This window comes from Leiobunum rupestre, chromosome 4 (genome assembly GCF_980474605.1).
Source record: "Leiobunum rupestre chromosome 4, qqLeiRupe1.1.hap1, whole genome shotgun sequence".
NCBI lineage: Eukaryota > Metazoa > Arthropoda > Arachnida > Opiliones > Sclerosomatidae > Leiobunum > Leiobunum rupestre.
The window spans coordinates 22,203,785-22,226,892 of record NC_143387.1 but is presented as its reverse complement, the minus strand read 5'-3'; the positions used below and the strand labels follow the sequence as shown (position 1 = coordinate 22,226,892).

General features: G+C 33.6%; 1 protein-coding gene across 1 annotated transcript; it reads left to right on the top strand.

Annotated features, from left to right (window-relative positions):
- Window positions 1-2,662: 2,662 nt before the first annotated feature.
- On the top strand, window positions 2,663-22,732 carry LOC149947151 (uncharacterized). The gene is made up of 2 exons (XM_090171322.1): window positions 2,663-2,813; window positions 18,143-22,732. Exon 2 carries the CDS (start codon window positions 18,171-18,173, stop codon window positions 22,638-22,640), a length of 4,470 nt encoding a protein of 1,489 aa, XP_090027448.1. The 5' UTR covers window positions 2,663-2,813; window positions 18,143-18,170; the 3' UTR covers window positions 22,641-22,732.
- Window positions 22,733-23,108: the final 376 nt, after the last annotated feature.

The window sequence follows — 23,108 nt, the reverse complement described above, 5'->3', positions numbered from 1 at the left end:
TGCCTTTATATTGAAGTCATTTTCGTGAGCGCTTAAATTAGCTAAGTTCTTATAATTCTTATACTGGATCGCGGCGCCATCACTGAAGTAAAATATTTTCGTGATATTCGGAAAATTAATTTGTACCTTTTCTAACATTTTCCCCAAAAATGTGTGAACGGTATTAGCATCATGTGTCAAGCAGTTAGATATTATACACAAATTGAAATGATTCAAAAGCCTCGTATCAGAGTTCTTCGCCACCTCACACGGTAAAAGCCCTTGTGACGGTATCGGTGGTACAGTAAAACGATTAATAGCTAAAGCCAGTTTACGAGCGGTGTTAAACAAGTCTCAAATTCAAACACGTGAAGAAATGTTCCTTTGGTGTTGTTTGAACATAAAAATCATTGATTTTGGGTACCTTTCCACATTGGTATTAAGTCTATTCCGCGTGGCTTGCAGGGCTTGCCACCACCCTCCTACGCATTGTAACCCGGCCACCTAAATTAAAAAAGGCTTTAAAAGTCGCTCGATGACTTAGGCCTAAGGTGGTGCCTTGGGTATTAGCCTAGCTGATTATTTATTATTATTAGTATTATTTAACGCGATCACATAACGCTTTTATACCACAGTCTGAGAACGAGATTAATATCAAAAGAGTATCTGCCGATAATTTTTGTACAAAATTTGTATTATTTCGTCCAGTCGTCTTTCAACTAACATCATGGGAAGATTGCATACCAGGGGTTTTCATTGCTTGTACCTATGATGAAGAGTGGTACGTTACGTAGGAAACGTTATCGAACGATCAGAAGAGCAGAAAGATGTCTCGGTAAACTGCATGAAACAGAAAGGGCTTTCCACGCAGAATGGATGTATGTTGGATACCGTCACAGAACATATTAGCAATTCTTGCTCCGCAAACGACTTCAGACTGTAAAAAATACGTTCTAAAAAAATTAGACTATGACAAAATAGTATCTTTGTACAAAAGCAACAAATAAATATCTGAGAAACGGTCAAAGTTGACGTTTAAATTTGGACCAGAAAAACCTTAATAGTCAACATTTTTATTTTTACATGTTGAAGATAGAAATCTTGCCTTTTTATTGGTATAAGATTTTATGTGATTTTTAGTTTCCCAACAGTCTATATAACACTAAACGTATTACCATGTTTTCACGTTTTTGGTAAAAACGTCTATATTGAAGGAGGTTAAATTGGAAAAGTTTTACTGAGATCCTGAATATTAATGTATTTTCCGGTGAAAGGCATCCTTTAGCAAAAATATTCAAAGTTTTATAGTAACCGTAAAGAAAAAATTTGAAAATCTTGACCTTTTAGCTTATCTCATTTTGCAGTTTCGGTGAAAATTACGCCGACTTTGACATTTTTTTAAAAATTATATATATCCCACAGTACAAAACTTATATTTTTAAGCGAATTTCCAACAAGTCTTTAAATGTTACAATTTTTTTCATAAATGTACTCCTTTATATTAATTAATTATAAAGGCTCAAACATCGCACTTTAAAACGGCGCAAAAAAAAGTTACGTGCACTAACAAATTTCAAAAGACCATTTCTCCAAAAGTTATAAGAGTTTGGACCTAAAACTTTGGATTTCTTCCTAAATATGTTCATTTTAATTGTGTATGGAGTTTCAATAAAATCGGAGATGGTGCCGTGGGGACGTTGGTCGATTTCACATGGAATGACCCATGATCATTCTTTTTAGGCAGGCCCGTTCCAAGTAACCACGTATCATTTCAATGACATTCATGCCCAACTATTACCATACTCATCTGTAATTTCAATGTTAGTTGATAGTATGTGAAGCGCAATTTCTGCTTGTTTTGAGAAAGGTGAAAGCAATGTTTACATTGTAAAAAACAAGAAAAGATGTTTTAAGTATTCAATACTAGGCTAACTTTGTTAATAAATAATTAGGACTTTAATTTCATCTTCTCCTTTACTAAATTTTGTAATATTTACGAGTAATTAGAGAAATACTTAAATTTCAGTGATTTCCTAAACATATTTATTTTTCAAGAATATTGTTAATCACGTGGTTATCTAACAGTGCAAATCGGCGAGTGCTGACATCTAACAATATGAAATTTGCAATTTCATAATGATAAGTGAATTTAAAAAATTTGAAAACTTTTTTAATTCGTGTAAAGAGAGATGTTTTATTTTTTATTTCAATTAAAATTCGAATAGATTTAAATTTTTTTATAATAAAAAAAGTCTTTGTATGCAAAAAGGAGTCATGATTGTGTGGTCAAAAGTCAAACCAGTAGTATTGTCTTTTACTTTGAAACTAGTCGAAAAATACTATTTGATAAAAATAAGTTTTTATTTATAAAATAGCATAATAAAAATTAAAATCTAATAATGAACTTGGAATACAGTATAAAATAGTACAAAAAAAAATAAAAATTAAGTAATGAGCCACCTTAATTTAAAAAACACTGACTAATATATCTGGATTTTGTTTGGTCAAAAGTAACTTATATCAACTTGCTTTAATTTTTCTCTCAGGTAGCATTATTTATTTCAAGGTTGAAAATGATTAAACGCTAACAGATGGCGATATCGTCGCTTCGAGGTAAGATTCCCCTAGGAGGTTACCGTCGCCTCTCCACAAATATTTCTTTTATAACATCAGCAGACGTTTCGTAGGCCAACTCGATTGGGCGACAAAAGTAAAACTAAAACTTTGTTAGAAGTTTATGTAAATGCAGACGTCAATTGTTTTATATTTTTGCTGTCAGTGATATATTACATTCAACTTCGAAGGAACAGACCGGCTCGTTGAAATATTTAATGGTAAGACTAAAAATTACGTTGTGTAATTTATGTTTCTGTAAACCTAGAAAGGCTAGAAAGTTTATTTATCGGTGAACTTTGGAAGCAGAATGGGAGAGGTAACCTTAGTAAAAAAAGACGTGTAGGACAGTAGGTAAAACGACTACTAGGCTTAGACGCCAAGACTGAATAATTTGTAGGCCTATGCACCGAAATTTCAATAGATCATACAGCCCATGGATTAGTGTTTAATCCATGTACAGCCCAAATAGACTACGCGAGTACACATTATCCTTATACCGGCCAATGTGAAGAATAGCCCCCCCTATTATATTTCGATTTTTATTCGATTTATTGGTAGCATTTTTTACGCTGAATTTAATGGTGTATTAATTATTATCCGCAAACATATAAATTAAAAGTTATCGGGAATGGGATTTTTCAATTTTCACTGGTATTATCAGGAGATTTCACTGTCTGTTCTACCCCGAGATAGAGTAGGACACATGAAAACAAACTTTCATTTTGGTCTATACTAATTGAATATCAATAAATGATTTGGGCCAATGTGAAGAATTGAACATCAATTAACTATTTTACTTTTCCGCGTATTTGGACAATACTTGATGCGTTGAACATCAATTAATTATTTGGGCCAATGTGAAGCATTGAACACCAATTAACTATTTTAGTTTTCCGCGTATTTGGACCATACTTGATGCGTTATGGCTAGGTAATGTCCTCTAGGTCGCGTTATAGGCGGCCCATCGTGATAGCAAGAATGGGGTTGGGGTGGCGCCAATAGTCTGTTTTCAATTGCACAAGTTGAAATTCAGTCGATAAGAACTTTTCTTACCCTCGCAAATGCTTTGAAATTGTAGATTTTTCACACGTGTTAACGAAGTCCTTTGGGCTATTTTTAACAATAGGTACTTTGGTTTTTTTTTGGTTTTGTTTATTGTTTTCGGGTTTACGATACTTGATGCGTCAGGCTTGGTGCTGTCCTCTAGGTTGCGTTATAGTTGGCCCATAGCTTTTTTTAGTATGGGGTTGGGGAGGCGCTGCGCGCCCCCAGCGCTCGAGCGAAGTGAGTGCGCGGCGCCGTTAGGCGCCAATACTTAGAGTACATTCGACGTTGTATAAGTCAACATCACACAGAAGTCATAGTATGGTTAAAAAAAACCTAAAATGCGTTGCAATACGAGAAAAATTCCCAACCCTTAAAAGTTAGTACTGTTCTGCATTTCAGCCTTTTCCTTTTTCGTCATCAGTCCTACGGTCTCCAAAACGTATTAAAATCTAGACATTTAAAGAATCGTCCTCCTCATCAGTCCTACGTCATCAAATAAACAAACAAATCTCGAAATATGTCGTATTTCCCGTTGTAAAAATTGCTGGCAAGTAACAATTTTACATTGATCATATCTTTTTAAACAATAAATTGCGATTAAAACGTTTTGCATTGTTAAAAAATCCCGTTCTTTGAGGTACATATCATTAACATATTCAGTTCCCTCCCAAATCCCTTATTTGTAAGAGTTAAGTATAGACTACACTACCACTACAAATTTCATTTTCAGTATTACTCCTTAGTACACACCAAACATAAAGTTTGATTTCACGTGTCCTGCTCTATCTCGGGAGAAAAAGTATAGAACTCACATTAAACTATTGTCGAAAATGCATTAAAATTGACGGTTTTCAAAACGCGTTAACTTAACTAATTATCATTTGCGGTTACTAAAAAAAATACCTTCGTACTCCTTACACACTGGGCTTTCATCTAAGAAAATAAAAAAACCATAAAAGGAGGGGGGGCTGTTCTTCACTTTTGCCCTAATTCGCTATAATTAAATCTAAACTGAATATTAGACATCATTAAAAAGACTTGTGAAAACCAACTTTCTACTTATAAGTAATGAGATTAAGCATCCTACGTTATCAACGGAAACGTAAAATGTTCCACTGTGCTCTTCTGACATTTAGTCAAGTTAACTTGTCAGCGAGAGGTGCTCGTTCAAAGTGCTACAGGACTTCGCTTAACCTCTCTAAAACGTCGCTGTGTAAATCGAATTTCTTATGTTACTCCGATTGTTAGTGGCATACAAGAGGGGGGGGGGGGGTTGTGTTGGACTGCGCTAAATTGTCACCCTCTCGTCGACTAATTATAAACCTTATAGCTATATTATAAATCTTAAAATTCTATATAATATAATAAATAGTAATAATATGTAATGTAATATTATATTATATTATAAAATAAATATTATATTATAAAATAAATATTATATTATAAAATAAATATTATATAATAAAATAAATATTATATTAAAAAATAAATATTATATTAAAAAATAAATATTATATTATAAAATAAATATTATATTATAAAATAAATAATAATATTGTAAAATAAATAATAATATTGTAAAATAAATAATAATATTGTAAAATAAATAATAATATTGTAAAATAAATAATAATATTATAAAATTAATAATAATATTATAAAATAAATAATAATATTATAAAATAAATAATAATAATAATAATATTATAAAATAAATAATAATAATATTATATGTATTATAAAAATAATATTATATTGTGTATTATAAAAATAATATTATATTATGTATTATAAAAATAATATTATATTATGTATTATAAAAATAATATTATATTGTGTATTATAAAAATAATATTATATTATGTATTATAAAAATAATATTATATTATGTATTATAAAAATAATATTATATTATGTATTATAAAAATAATATTATATTATGTATTATAAAAATAATATTATATTATGTATTATAAAAATAATATTATATTATGTATTATAAAAATAATATTATATTATGTATTATAAAAATAATATTATATTATGTATTATAAAAATAATATTATATTATGTATTATAAAAAATAATATTATATTATGTATTATAAAAATAATATTATATTATGTATTATAAAAAATAATATTATATTATGTATTATGAAATGAAATGAAATGGTTTATTTAACGTGCATAACAACAGTACAAATAGTACCAACATGGTTATACACTGGAAAAGGGATAGTTACAAATTAATATGGCTATGCCAATGGCATTGTGAAGAAGTTATACAATTTTTAAAATAGATGAATATGTACAAGAGAATATATCAATTTCAGTACTATACATGTTACAAGTATTTTGCATTTATTACAAAATGTTAATCTGAGTCGAGTGGCGTGGGTCGGGACATGGAAATTTAAGGAAGACCGTAGCGTCGGAAGTTAAGAGTATTTCAATAGGCGCCAAATAAATATAATTTCTCGTTTATATTATATTATGTATTATAAAAATAATTATATTATGTATTATAAATATTATATTATGAAATGAAATGAAATTTAATGTGCACCAAAACAATACTAGTTACAGCATCAGCAAGTTGATACACAATGTAAGAAAAATAAATAAAGAAAAAACGAGAAGGTTAAAAGATTATATAAACACAATTAGAATGAAAATATATACAATAGTTACAAATGTTTAGAGAGTGTCTTAAAGCTAGTGAGGTTGGAGATTTTTTGTCTCTTATTGTACAGCTGAACAGATCAATATCTCTACCGTATTTGTTCGAAGTTTTTAAGATTCTAGAGATAGGATTTAAGGGGCTTTTAATAGTTTTAAATAGATTTACGTTTCTAATAGAATAATTTGGGACGGTAAAATTGATATTATACAGTAAGTCTTCACTTGGGATTGAGTTATGGAACAATTTATATAGGAAGATAATCTCGGATTTCTCTCGAGTTACATTGAGTTTTTCCATGTTTAGGTCTTCTAATAATAGATTATAATTGTAAATATGACTTTTAGTGAAGTTAGTATGCAGATATTCGATAAACTTCTTTTGAATAGCTTCGATACTTAATAAAAGATAAGTGCTACAGCCTCCCCAGGCCAAAGAGCCGTACATGACCTTCGAGAAGATTAGACTTTTATACAGTAAAATATAGTGGAATTTAGAATTAATTTTTTTCGAGAGTTTTAGAATAACGCCGAGTAGTCTTCTGAGGCTATTGACAGTGTATTGAATATGTTTTCTAAAGTATAGTCCTTGGTCGAGGTACACTCCGAGATCTTTAACCGAGTCCTAGCGTGGGACGGTGTCACCGTTAATTTTGTAAAAGTACCGAATTATTTCCGTTTTCCTACTAAAAGAGATTAACACAGATTTAAGGGGATTGATTGGTAAATTATTTTTGGAGCACCACTTAGCAACATTATTCAGGTCTTCTTGTAGTTTTAAACAGTCAGTTAAATTAAAAATGGTTCTGCATATTTTATTATCATCGGGGTACTCCACAGTTTACTCCATAGCTAACCGCGGTAACAACACCGTTACATTTTAACAAATTGTTCCGGTTATTCAGATAACTGCCCAACCAGCGCAATAAATCGCCATGAACACCAAATATTGCTATTTTTTGCAATAGAGTCGGGTGAGATACTCGGTCAAAAGCTTTCGCGAGATCGATAAATACTACATCAGTTTGTTTCTGATTTTCTACACTTTCAGTTAATTTGTTTAAAAAATGAACATGATTCGTCTCAACGCTTTTGCCTTTAAGGAAACCATGTTGGGCAGAGTTAGGAAATGTATTAAACCAATTTGAAAAATATTTGTGCATAATTCGGTCGAATATTTTCGCGAACACACATAGCAGAGATATAGGTTGATAGTTTTTAGAATCACCCGCGTAGCCGCTTTTAAAAATTGGACACACTATTGATGTTTTCCATGAATTTGGGAATTTATTAGTTTTTATGGACAGATTGAATAAATGCTCTAATAATGGCAGTAGAAGGTCACCGCAACCCTCAATTATAAAAGCAGGAATATTATCGCTCCCAGTTGAGAAAGTTAGTTTTAATTCGGTAATTGCCTCTTTAATATAATAATAATATTATATTATGTATTATAAAAATAATTATATTATGTATTATAAAAATAATTATATTATGTATTATAAAAATAATTATATTATGTATTATAAAAATAATTATATTGTGTATTATAAATATTATATTATGTATTATAAATATTATATTATGTATTATAAATATTATATTATGTATTATAAATATTATATTATGTATTATAAATATTATATTATGTATTATAAATATTATATTATGTATTATAAATATTATATTATGTATTATAATAATAATATTATATTATGTATTATAAAAATAATTATATTATGTATTATAAATAATTATATTATGTATTATAAATATTATATTATGTATTATAAAAATAATAGTATTATATTATATAATAGTATATATTATATTAATAAATAATAATATTATATTAGACACCTTAAATTAATTAAATTTCTTTCAAAATTAAATCTATTTTTATAGTTTTACCTTATAGTGAGAGCGCATGGAACCACATCGAGATATTTTTTACTTGACGTTTTGTACGATTTTACCTTTTTCTCTATATGTAAAAATGGTAAATTGCATGTAGCTTGGGTGGTAAAGGTGGTAAAGTAAATTTTTTTTACGGTGATACATGTCATAGAACTGCATAAAACGTGATTTGGAACCACATCGAGATATTTTTTACTTGACGTTTTTTACGATTTTTCCTTTTTCTCTATAAGGAAAATGTGTAGCTCGGGTGGTAAAGGTGGTAAAGTTATAAATTGTTTATGGTGATACGAGTAATCGGGTACCCGGATATGCAATTATTTGGTACTCGGTAATCGACGAGTACTCTTCATTTAAAAATAAGAAAATTGTCGATTAACTAACTAATGATAATATTTGATTGGCCGCACCTAGAGGTGTGCAAATACCATTTTTTGGGGATCGAATCGAATATAAAATATTTTTTTCAAGGCACGTCAAATACCAAATCGAATATTTATAACGTCAAATAATTTGGTCGAATATTTTTATAGCCAAATTTTAAGCCAGTTAACTGATCAAATACCAAATAGTATTTCGAATACCAAATAATTCGACGTATTTGGTTTTGAAATAACCAAGTAATTGAATTCACTGTTAATTTTACTTGCAATAGTAAAATACTAAACCAAATGTATAATTTGTATTTTTTTTTTATAAATTTAAACTATAATACTAAACTTTTTCAAAGAAAACTTTTACAAACAAAATTTAAAATACACATTTTTAAAGTTTAGCGACTTTTAATTTTTACTAACTACTAACTACAATTAAAATCAAAGGATCTGCTATATTTTTCATGCTTTGCAAACACTTCATTAAAATCTCGAGTTTTTAAATATATGTAAAACATGAAGGAGCAGATCTTTTATTACAAATACAAAATATTTAATTTAATTGATAATAATTTTAAACCAATAATTTAGTGAACTCAAAAATTCAAGACCGAAAAATCCAAAAAGTTACTTACTTCAACCTTTCTCCCAGTTATTAGTTTTATTTTGAACTTGGTTTACGTTTTAGTTTTACTTTGCTATTCTAGAAAATTCCATAACAAAGAACACGCGAATAATCTAGCCAATAGGCGCTAGAATAAACAGCTTCTGCCTTTCGCTAAGAAGTTTAAATACACACGGTATGAATAATGAACGTGCAAGCAAGGATCGAACAAGGGTCGATAAACTGCCTCGGGCCGAGGCCGAGGCCGAGGAAACGGTTAAATGGTCAACTGGATAAATAAAGCTTCCAAATAAAAGTTTTAATATCAAATATTGTAGATGTTTCGTCCCTCCAAGCAGCCCCGCCCGCTCACGTTTCGCTTTTCGACGGTTCCCACGAAAAGAACCTAAAACAAAAGTTACAAAACTAAAACTAAAATTTCGAGTATTGACTCCTCCTCCGCGCAAGACAGGCAGGGTGACCAGACTTCCTATATTTCCTATATTTTTAATGCCTTCCTATAAATTCCTTTATTTTCACCTATTTTCCTATAATTTCACGATCTTTTGAAAATGAGAATTTTTTAAGTACGTGTCATAGAGCATGTAGTGAAAAAACTGCCACTTTCGAACAAAATCTTGAAATCTGCTAAGTGATAAAATAATTCAAGAAAGCAGTGTACAAAAAATTATCAATATTTTAGGTGATTGAGTCAAAGTATACCGAAATGCAGTAATTTCATTATTATTTTCCAATTTAGTTACCTATATTTTCCTATAATTCGCTTATTTCTATTCCTATATTTTCCTATAATTCGCTTATTTATATTCCTATAGTTTCCTATAATTCGCCTCTAAAATTCCTATTTTTCCTATAAAATTTCCCAAGCCTTTCCCTGGTCACCCTGGACAGGGGAAAAAGCGTTCAAGGTGCCGGTAGCCGGACGATCGTCTCCACATATTCATTCTCCTTAGATATAAATTTGACGGTAGAAAATGGGCCAAAATTTCAGTTATTCATGTTTTTAATAACAGCGAAAAAATCCTCGGTTCCTCGGCTATATTTAGACGACCCTCGGACCGAGGCCGAGGCTCGGTCCGATCCTTGCGTGCAAGTTACTCTTTATATGGTCCTTTCCGCTGTGGCCTAAAGAGAGGTGCCAGAAATAAGCACTAGTTCGGAAATTTCCCAGCGTTCTCCTCTGATGGCCTTGAAACTCAACCAATTAAAAGAATACCCGCGGTTATTCGACAGGTTTGCAAACTATTTGAAAATAGCAAATACTTTTTTCCTATATTTTCGAATATTCAACTATTTAATCGAGAAAAACGAATATTCGCGAAAGTGCTATTCGATTCGAGATATTCGATTTGGTATTCGATCGAATTATGTGGTTTAACCAAGAATGTATTTATTTATACTCAGGGAGAATGAATATGTCGAGACTATCGACGGACACGTTGAGGCCCTAACCCCGTCACGCTAGGGGGGGGGGGGGAGTCAAAAAGGAGGCGGTCTTATTTTTTGCGTCCTCGCAGCAGCGTTAATCGCGTCGAAAAACGTAATTTTTAAGAACCAATGAGATTGCAGTATTGTTTGATTTTATTAAAGCGGAGGAGCATACCGGGGGGCCCAACAGGTGGAATTGGAGAAACGCTAAAAATAATCTCGACATATTCATTCTCCCTGAGTATAAATAAATACATTCTTGGTTTAACCAAATATTTTGCACACCCCTATTTTCGCCAGATTTCAGAAGCTAGACAATTCTTTTTTTAGACAGAGGGTTACGAGTGTAAACAAATCAAAAACAACTGTTTTTAATGAAAAATTATTATAAAATGGTAGGACAGTGTACTGAACCGTCTTTTATAATGATTTTATCATATACACTAATGTTAGGATAGATAACTTTGTTAATTTCGGTCGATATTACCGCTGTACCCATATCGCTGTATCCCTATAAATATTTTAGGTCATTGATCTATTTTCAACCGCACAAAGTTCGTTCTTTGTAAGGATCTATCCAGGGATGATTTCAAGCCGAGTTTTCTGATTTAAAACAAGTTATTTTTTAAATAATTAATTTAAATCACCTTTGATACTTTAATGTATTTTTGTAAATTCACAAACTTATGTGCTGTAGCAAGGTCAATTCAGGGCAAACTTAATTAAATTTCATTTTTAATAAATAATTAAATTAACGCTGCACTAAAATTATTAAAGCATTTGTGAAGAAAACAGGCATAAAACCTTAAAAATAAAATCAATAAAACCTGATTGAAATAAAATAAATCGATTTTTATTTAAAATTAAAAAAATCAACAACCTTGATTTGGAGCCGACTAGGGCGCCCGCTTTGGCCCTAGGGCTTTTGTGGGTGAACGCTAATATTTTATCTTTCCATTATCAGTTTCAATACAATAAAGAATGAATTTATCTATGTTTAAATTATTCATTCTTGATTAGATTGAAACTAATATAGGGATAATGACTGTATCAAAATTATCCGCTGGCATCATAATTGAAGCGCGTGCTGGTGACGTTTTATCTTCCGGCACGAGAAAGGGGAAAGAAATACGTCACCAGCACGCGCTTCCAATGAGTTTTCGTTCATAATCATAATCATCAGCTAGGCTAATACCCAAGGCACCACCTTAGGCCCAAGTCATCGAGCGACTTTTGAAGCCATTAATTCTGGTGGACGGGTTACAATGCAAACCACGCGAGCTAGCAGCTCCCTAGACTAACTATTACCGTTAACTTCAACAAGTTTTTATGGAAGGTGAAACCGAAAACTCGGGGGAAAACCCCGTTAATCCGTGGGGAGAGAACTTGCAAACTCAACGCGGAAGGCGTGGTTCAGAGTTTTCACCCATTACCACGAGCTGGGATCGAACCCGGCTCCTCTTGTTGCGAGGCGAAAGTGCTAGCTACTCCGCCACGCCATTAGGAGCCATGTTTTTTTCATCGAGTATGCGAGTCGGGTTATAGAGTACTGATTACATTCACTTTAAATTTGCACACGCAGAGGAATATTGAAATAAAATTTAAGGATTTTAAGCAATACTTCTGATATTTTTCTATCGTACAATAGAGAAATCGCTTGGATCGATAAATTTAAAATTAAAAGACCCTGTATAGCTATTAATGAATACGTGTATTGTTAAAGAGTTAGAAATATTGAAATTATTTTGAGAGTAAGGTGATATACATTTTATTTTGATTTAATTTGTGAAGAGATTGTTTGCTGGGTCAATTGTTCTTGGATATCTTTATTTTATTGGAATTCAGCAAGCCCAGACAACCTTTTTATTAGAGGTGTGCAAATATCATTTTTTGGGAAACGAATATCAAATATTTTTTCGAGGCACGTCAAATACCAAATCGAATATTTAAAACGTCAAATAGTTTGGTCGAATATTTTTAGGTCAAAAATCTAAGTCATTTAACTGATGAAATACCAAACAGAATTTAGAATATCAAATAATTAAAAAAAAATTAAAATCACGGGAGTATTTGCATATTTATCCAAAAGAAATAAAAAAATAATTTAAATCACTGGAGTATTTGCATATTTATCCAAAAAAAAATAAAAAATAATTGAAATCACTGGAGTATTTGCATATTTATCCAAAAGAAATAAATAATTGAAATCACTGGAGTATCTGCATATTTATCCAAAAGAAATAAATAATTGAAATCACTGGAGTATCTGCATATTTATCCAAAATAAATAAATAATTGAAATCACTGGAGTATCTGCATATTTATCCAAAAGAAATAAATAATTGAAATCACTGGAGTATCTGCATATTTATCCAAAATAAATAAATAATTGAAATCACTGGAGTATCTGCATATTTATCCAAAATAAATAAATAATTGAAATCACTGGAGTATTTGCATATTTATCCAAAAAAAAAAATAATTGAAATCACTGGAGTATTTGCATATTTATCAAAAAAAATAATTGAAATCACTGGAGTATTTGCATATTTATCCAAAAAAAAATAAATAATTGAAATCACTAGAGTATTTGCATATTTATAAAAAAAATGAAATCACGGGACGTTTTACTTGCAAATAGTAAAATAAGAAAATAATTTAATTTGGCCTTGGGTTAAAAATATGGGTTTCTTAACCGAAACCTACAATAATATAGTACATTTTAGTATCTTTTGTAAAACTTTAAATCATGATTTTAATAAATTCTTGACTTACCATTCAAATAATATTTAAAATTCAATAGATATTACGTTTGCTGGGTCAATTGTTCCTTGGATATCTTTATTTATGTATTTATTCAAATTTCCTCCAAGTGGCGGATTAGAATTCGAGAAGCAGATGATATTTGAACAGGTTTTCTATGCATATTTTGGTCTAATTTATTTATTTAACACTAAACGTTTTACGGAAACCCTTCTCTCCAGCCATTGCAGAACAATTTTGTCAAACATCTTTTGATGTAAAGAACGATAGGGTGATTTGCAACATCTACAATGTTTATACTCGAAGCGACTAGCTATTCATTTCAAAAAGGAATCATATTTACAGAACTAAGATGCCTCAAATGATATGGTGCGCACAGAGCCCGCCAAAAATAGACTTATTAAATTATCCGAATTGAGTTCGAATTTTGTTATGTAAAATGATGTAAAAATTATTACGTCTTGGAAAGCTGATTTTCATGTATAGTAAAGATGTTTTAAAAATACTAGTAAATGGTTATTCCATCGCTTTTTCTAAGAATATAAGATTTCCAGAGAAGTAAACGATTTCATTTATTCTTAAAAATGATTAATAGCGAATTTTTCCGACTGAAATTTGCCGATTTTTAAGTACCGAATCAACCTTTTTCAAAAACCATATCATTTTTCAATTTAACAAGTTGGACAAGTTAATTTAGACTTAAAATTAAAATATAAAATTATGAGCGATAATTAGTTTCATAACTACGGTAGTAGTCATAATGGTATTTATTTTGTTAGATTCGGCATAATGGTACACGTGAATGGTAACGGGATGATTTCACGAAAGGCGATGGGATGTCAAATGGACATTGGAAGTTTGTACGACGCCAAAAAGGACTGCTGCGTCGGATCAACAATTTTTTTAAATGCGAAAGACCAGGTGATTAAAAATAACCTGAGCGTACAAAACTGCAGTCGTAATAAACTAAAATACGCTAGTCTCGAGAACTACTCCGACCTCTTAGACTTTCTGGATATCAATTTGGATCAACGAGCTAGTTTCTTCGCGGGAATGATCCAACCGGTTGGCGCTTACAAAATCTTAAACGACGAATTTAACTTCGATCAAATATTTCTGAAATACGGCGTTAGGAACAAAATTAGTAAATTAAATGCGTACCAACCAGACGTCTTGAAGACCATCGGAGATAAAATTAACCAGGATACTAATATTGGGGCTACTTATTTATTGGTTGGAATTGTCTCCGGGGTCGAGATTGTTATCTCTTACGAAACCGGGGTCGGAAAAAGCACCTTCGTGAACGCTTTCAGCAATTACTCGACTTACTCGACGCTGGAAGAGGCCGAAGCGTCGGAATTTATCGCGCTTATTCCAGCTTCGTTCACCGTCAGCGGAGCAGATTTCCAGACCAAACGAGTCACTTGGCCACGATGACAACGAGATTCGAGAAGTCGGAGCCTCGCAGACGCAGTTCTGTAAATGCTACACCTTTCCGTCGGACAATAAAGTGGTTCGAATCATCGACACTCCCGGAATCGGAGACACGAGAGGCGTTTCGTACGACGAGGCCAATTTCGAAAATATCCTCAGCTTCATTTCCAATTATTCCAGTATTCAGGGAATACTGCTATTACTGAAACCTAATAATTCCAGATTGTCTATTTTTCCCGCTTTTGCATTCAACAACTTCTGTGTCACTTGCCCAAAAGCGCCAGCAACAACATCGTTTTCGTGTACACCAACGCCAGAGGGACATACAGACCCGGAGACACCCACCCACCGTTGAAGGAACTTTTGCTCGGAATTAAACGAAAGGAGCCCTTCGTCAAAATACAATTGGAAAGACCCACCATTTATTGTTTGGACCACGAATCTTTTCGATTCTTGGTCGCTATGAAAAACGGACTCAACTTCACCAGCGAGCATAGGCAAAACTTCTCGGACAGTTGGCTTCAATCCGTTTCGGAGTGTAACCGACTTTTCGAGTACATCAGTGAGTTAAAACCTCGCATTGTTTCCGAAACTATTTCGCTGAACCAGGTGAGAAAGCTGATTCTCACCTTAGCGAAACCCATTGGCGACATTAGTCAAAACATTCAGCTCAATATCTCGTACCTTCAAGATCAACCAGCAAACGTCCAACTGGCGACGAATGACAACATCAATTAGCAAAATACTTGCACGTTCCAATTTTTGATCTTCAACCAGAGGCTTTCGATCATCCACGTACGGTTTGTACCGCACCTAAATGCGTAAACGTTTACAACGTAGACGGATTGCAAAAGATTGATTGCGTACAAATTTGTCACAATCGCTGTTACCTAATGGGGGTTCGTCCCGAGCTGATAAACAACTGCGATTTGATACATTGCAGCGCCATGGATGTTACGAATAGGAATTGCGTCATTTGTAAATGTTGTTACGAAAAACACACGCACATCTACTACCAGAACAAATTGGTTACCAAACATAAAATTGATCTTTCTATCAGAAAAGAGATCAATAATAAATGTGAAAGGCTTCAAAAGGTTCAGGAATTCGTGTCTCAATTACAAGATCGAATTGAACTACTGAAAAGCGAACAGAAGCAAATAATGAAGACCAGCGCCAAAAACGGACAGTTCTTGAGAAGAAGCGCCACACTCCGTACAACGACGCGTTGAAAGACTAAATGGACTACTTGATTTCCGTCGAGGAGCAGAAAAGCTCGGCTGATCCGAGCAAAAAGGCTCTGGTTGCCGAGTTAAATCAAATGAAGTTGGATTACGAACACGAGATAAAAATAATTGATAATTCTATCGGAGGCGCCTCAAATGGCCATCTGCCAGTTATCAACCAGCTCACCCTGAAAGATATTCAAAATACGTTGGATGACCTTTTCCAACTATCGGTCAACGGCCAAATTATCCAAAGAATGGTCGACATCATGCGGACTAACCGCGCGGGCGAACACACCAATGCTGCCGAAAATGTGTATCAACCAATTACTAAGTCAAAACCCAAAGCACAGCCGTACAGTACGAAGAATAATGGTTTTGTTAAGAATTTGACTAATAGAGTTCAGAGGTTTTTCGGCTTTAAAAATCAATAATATTCCGATCTGTAAATGCCGTTGTATTCTTTCTTTTGTTTAAAAATGTAATAAAATACCCAATTTAACCAATATCGTTAGTTTTATTTTATCATATTTAATCAAAGAAACTATTTATGGTGCACTTTCAATCTATTCGCTCGGGGACCAAACGGATTGAAGATTTATCAATAATGAATGTTAATATAAATATTTCATCGCGACCTGTTAACCGAAGTGACGTTAAACTTTCTTCTAATAATAACAACTATTCTTAAAAATTGAATTTTAAAAAGAATAACAAAAATATCTTTTAGCTGTCTAATTTGTTTCGACACTGTTTTAGAAATTAATGCTCTTTTTTTTTCACCCTTTTAAAAATCGTGACAAAAGTAACATCAGGGAGATTGCTTCAGATGTCTACTTTGTCATATATATTTCTGGTAGTAACTCGATATCTAATATTGTAATAGTGCATAAAACAAGAAATCACGAACATTTGGGAACCCAAGTATATTTCCCATATTAAATGTAAAGCTGAACAAAACCTCAATCATCCTGTATATTAAGAACACTATCTTAGTCACCTGTCCTTTAACGCACTTCGCGCACTTAACATTAACAACCTAAGAGTAATTTTACCACAAATAAAAATTAATTACAACGCTTTATTAGAATAATTCAACTACCCTGTAAATTAGAAACAAAAAATGTATCACCCAGTACATTAACTTGAAAAGCACACTATAACAACCCAAGACGAATTTTTATCAAAAGCAGCGCTTTCTCAACAACGTAGTGCATTAAGAACGATCCCAATTACTCGGTCATTCATTCTGTGAAAAATTAGTTGTCAATGATCAACATGTTCATTGTGAAAGCACGAAGTAAACGTCATTAGTAGTGAAGTGATGTTAGAGATATAAAATTGATAAATCAAGAGAAAAGAGCTGCTGTTTACCATTTTAAGCATGATAAATTGTCGCTAGCGACCATTGTCGTATTCTTTAGAGCCATACTATAAGTCGTGTTCTTCTATAAATCTCCCTAGCATCCAAAATTTCTACAGTATTTTTTCTGCAGATAATTTGAACATGATTAATAATGGTGTTGTAAGCCATAGTGATGCCAGTGAGATGCTGGGGCTGACGAAAGGGGGATGACACCGGTTACCATTTCGGCACGTAGAAGTGTTGGCGTCAAAAGAGCATATTAATCCTACTAGCGCTATCTGTTTTGTGCTGCCTCTATCTTTGATGTCATCACGCTGTATATACGCTTCGCTAAATAGACTGGCGTGTTCGATGGCTCAACTTGCATACGATAGCAGACGCTGGTCAAAATTTTCCCCGCGCTTCAGCAGTGCTACTAGTGGCGCCTCTATCGGCTGGTCAAAGGCTTCTCCCGTGTTTCGAAAGTGTTCACAGGTTTTGGGAATGAAGACGCCTGTCTAGTAAGCTAAGCGTATATATAGTCTTTGGTTTATCCTTGTTTTTTTTTTGCCCCAGTCTCCCGCCTGTATCTTGATGTAAATAGTTTTTTACAACTCGACTCCTTACGTTTCCCCCATAACTATTATTATTTTATACTTTTCCAAAAATTAGCGTTTCCTTTATTAAATGAAGTGTTTTCGTTGCAGTTCAATTATTCGTTGTCAATCTTTTAAAATGGACGAGAACAACTCAACGGGATCCATAAGCCGGGCATCCTTATGGAGAGATTGTCGATTGGGACAGATGTACGACTCCTCCACTGACAATCTATCCGACGATGCTGGTTTGCTCATCGATAACCTCGAAACGTGTTTCTTCCCTAAATTTCAAATCGAGGTACGGTATGCCATTGTCGAAAGCGAAGAGAACTGTAAGTCTCTTTTTGGAATTCCACCGGACCAAATGCTAAGCGTGCTGTTGGAACTTCAAGACTCGTGTCCGTGTAGCCAGATATTTAAAACTCTGAAACAACCTTCTGATGATTCGGTGGGATTGTTAGTTATTTACGTTTCAGAAGAAAAACATTCATTTCAAATAACTAGTCTTACATTTCTCCCTGACAATGTAAAAGGTGACTTTTTCGTGAAAGATATTATTTCAGGAAAACTACTAATATTACAGTTTCGCGCGTTGAAAGCCCAAAAGGAAAATATGCGTACATTTTTAGAGTCTCTAAAAGGAAGGATCGGGACGGATCTCCTTTCCACCCAGGATATCCGAAATTCTCAAGACGTGGCGGAGTTTCTAAATGAATGCCGATTGGAAATATATTTCGAAGGAAAAAGGGTCCTTTCAACAGATTCGGTTGAAATAGAGGAAACTTTAATTCCCACACTTCAAAGCGCTATTTATGGAAAAACATTGCACCCACTTTTTATGAATTTATCACCTCTAAGCGAGATTCCCACTAAATGTCACGTGCGTGCACCATTTAATAGCGTAGACGATTATTTTTTAAACACCGTAGTTAAATTGACGAATAATTATAATTTAATCGAGGATCAACTCGATTCTGTGAATAAACTAATTTTCGATCCAACCTTGGCATTTTTGTGCTCGTTCAGTCCTTATATTATCGAGATTAGACATAATCTAGCGGAACGAAAGGAGAAGAGTTTAAACCTACTTCGCCGGAATATCGTCGATTACCGACATTACGGTGACAGTTTGAAACTCGGAGAATCAGCAGACTTATGCGAAAATGAAAATAAAAGCATAATGGTCCTTTCTGAAATAAAGCGATATGTTTTGATAAAACGTACCTGGTATACACGTTTTCAAAGACATATTAATAAAAAATTACGAATAACTTCGTGCAAAACCGTCGACGTTTCTGAATTGTTGGATGAGAAAGAAGTTTACGTTTTATTTTACCATTTTTCTGGAAATTTTAATCTGTTTGATTCTATGGAATTTAAGAATAATTCAAGAAAATTTATTCGGCTTTTCGACGAAAACCAGGACATGGTTTTCTTTTACGTTCTTGAATGTTGCGGTCGGTGTGACGTATATTCCAAGATCCTCTCTAGAAGCCCGCCGGTTCTTATTTATCACATGAAAAATGGAAAGACACTAGCGGACGTTACGTGTGATCAAGGCACGAATCGTCCATTCTCAAAGCAATTAATTTGTAAATTAGAAGATTGCTTAATGAAACCAGGTCCCGTAGCGATAACCGTATGCCTTAAACCTAAGTCAATGAATAAGGAAACTACTTCTAGCAATGAAGATCTAAGATCGCTAGAAGAAAGTCAAACGAAAATGAGTTCCTCACCGCTGTCCGATTTGATCCCAGAAAGGGGAAATTTGCCTTCCTTTAATGATGCAACGGAAACTGTGCCAGAAGTACCAAATCGGTCGCGGCCGACGACGTTTGCAAAATTAGATCGCGCATCGCAAGATTTCGCCATTCAAGATAATGAACGTCAGAAAACGCCAATAAATAATTGTGTCAATCCACGAAATAATCCAAATTTCGAGGTAACAACGCTAAAGACTATGGACAATATAGTACCTTCAAACAATGAAGAATTTTTCTATGAAAAAATAGAAACCACCAATACGAAAAACTGTAATCCCCCAAATTTGGCCATTTCCAATGATGCATTTTCGGATCTTGAAAACAGGCGAAAAAATGGGAAAGAAATATACCGAAATAATGTTCAATTTGGACCTGTATGTAGAACAGCTGAAAATGCTGATGGTGCTGTGGAATTTATGGAAATGGAACCGGGAAATGGCGGCTTATCAGCTGATCAAAAATTAAATTCCGATGCCAATGAGGACTTCTCTAATCAAAAAACTCAACCCGATGCAAAATTGGATGTTTGCGAAATAGAGGAAATTGTGAATAGTTTAAAATATCTTCAATTATCCGGAGAAACTATTGATAATTCGAATGGAAATTTAGTATCCAATGATGACATACCTATCGAAACAGAGAGAAGCGCTCAGGAAACTCCTCAAGATGATCCGACCCCCGACAATAAACTCGAATCGATTGAAAGTGGCCAACTAAATAATACTAAAGATAATTCCGAAAGGAGCACGAAAGTAGAAAAGGTCAATAACATTCAGTCCAGTTGTTCTAGCCAAAGTAACCGAATCAAAATAGAATCGGTTGCTGATCGTATAACCAAAATTTTTATAAAACTTAAACAAAATACCTCTTTAAGTGAAACTGAGGTAAATTGTCAGCCTCCAAACGCTACGCTGGAAAACGACCACCAAACGAACACTATAAATAAAAATCATAATTCGTTTTCGAATGCAAAAGGTAATAACCCAACCAAATATGAACCAATTCTTGATATTTCGTCAGAAAATGTAACACGAAACAACGAACCCCAGATGAAAGTTGAAACGGAACACCGTTTTCCAGAAACTGATGGGGCAAGTTTCGCTAGCTCAAATATTCGTAATGGCTCTCCTCCTCGCGAAGAAATAAACATTTTAATTCTCGGGGAATCTGGCGTTGGAAAGTCCACGTTCGTCAATGCTTTTGCAAATTATCTGACTAGCGAGACTTTAGAAGCCGCTAGAAACGCCGATCTCGTCAGTCTGATTCACACTTCCTTCACGTTGATGGATGACAATTACGAGTCCAAAGTGATCGAGTTCGGCGAAAAGGATGAAAACGAAGTGGACGTTGTTGGTTCATCCAAAACGAGGCGTTGCAAAAGTTACGTTTTCGAGAGCGAAGGAAGGTCAATTCGCTTAATCGATACTCCCGGAGTCGGAGACACTTCCGGTGTCGAGAAAGACAATCAGAACTTTCTGAACATCTTAAAGTTCATAACTAATTATCCCGAAATTCACGGAATTCTACTTTTACTGAAACCGAACGATTCTCGTCTATCTACGTTTTTCAGATTTTGCATTCAAGAACTTTTGAAGCACTTAAGTAGCAGCGCTAGTAAAAACATTTCCTTCGTGTTCACTAACGCCAAAAGCACGTTTTACCTTCCTGGTGACACTTTGCCCGTATTAACCGAGATGCTCAATAGTTTGGAGGCCGTTCAAATAACACTTAGTCGAGAAAACGTGTATTGTTTGGATAACGAAGCCTTCCGATATTTGATCGCCTCTGCTCGAGGGATAAAATTTAACTCTAGAGAAATCAAGGACTTTTCGAAAAGCTGGAATGTGTCGGTTACCGAATGCCAAAGATTACTCGAACACGTTAAAGTCCTGAAACCACACGCTGTCCAGGAAAGCCTATCTCTCAATCACGCCCTAGACGTAATACGGATCATCAGGCAACCGTTATGTGAGATATTGAAAATTATGGCTGAATATATTTCAGAAATTAAGCGAAAATTCGAAGAAGTAAACCGTTGGGACAACTCTACTCCGATAGATCAAGTCCGCAACTACGAAATTCCGTATTTGAAATTGCACTTTCGATCTGTGGGTTACGTATTTTCCATATGCGAATCGCCTTCGTGTAGCTGTATGACCACCCGCAGTTTCACTGTGTCGTCTATTTGTCACATAAAATGTGGTTTCACAACCCCCAGTGAAGATTTAGAAACGAGATGCCCTGTAATGATGGAAAACAATTATTGTCCGCATTGTCGATGCCCATGGCCAACGCACATTCATACAAATTACTTAATAGGCTACAATATTTTAGGTTCGTCGGTAATCGACATCGGAAGCGACATGTTTCTGCAATTAAAGAAAGAGAGTCAAGTCAAATTCATTATTTCACAATTATTTGAGCGCTTAGACCAAATTACCAAAGACCAATCCTTCGTAATTTCAACACTCGCCAAAATGCAGTTCTTTATTAAGTCACATTCAATTCTCAATAACCAAGATAAAATGGAAGATTGGTTGAGAAGACTCTCTTCGATTTACGATTTTTGTATACGATTCAAATGTAGCTACAGACCAGGTTTGATCGAAAGTCTCCATCATTTGTTGGAATTGGTGAATATGTACGTAGAGCAGCTGAAGAAATGCGAGCGAGAGAACAGGGAAATCGATACTAACGAGTTGTCAGTTACAATCAGCAGCTTATTCGAAATTCCGAAATTTGGAGATATTTTGAAATCCGTCGTACATCTGAAGCAGGCCAACAGCAGCGAAACTAACCTAACGAATGAAAAGGTTTATCGTCAACCAAAATTCAATTTCTGAACATTTTATCGATAACTAAGCGCTTAAATTGTAGATATGAATACTACTTTAAATATAAAGCTATTAATTAATAAAATGTTAAGTCTCGTGATTGCGCGTTTTGTACGTACTTAGTTGCAATAAAACGTTTTCATCGAATTTTTATTATGGTATTTTACAGTTTTATTACGGTAATTTTAGCCAAAATAAGGCAGTTTTGAGGAAATTTAAATAAGGTTGGCCAAGTATAAGTGGGGGCCCATATTTATATTTTTTAGGCTCTCAGACGGATTTTGGGGTCACTTTCTTAATTCTTAAAGCTAGCAAAATCATACAAAAATTTTACTTTAAAATAAATTACAGTAGTATTAATTTTAAATGTTTGGGCCCACTTTTAGAATTTCTAGGTAAGCCATGACATACCTTGCCTACCCCTGGTGCCGTCAATGAAATTGAGGGGCTTATAACCTGAAACAATTTTGTTACAAT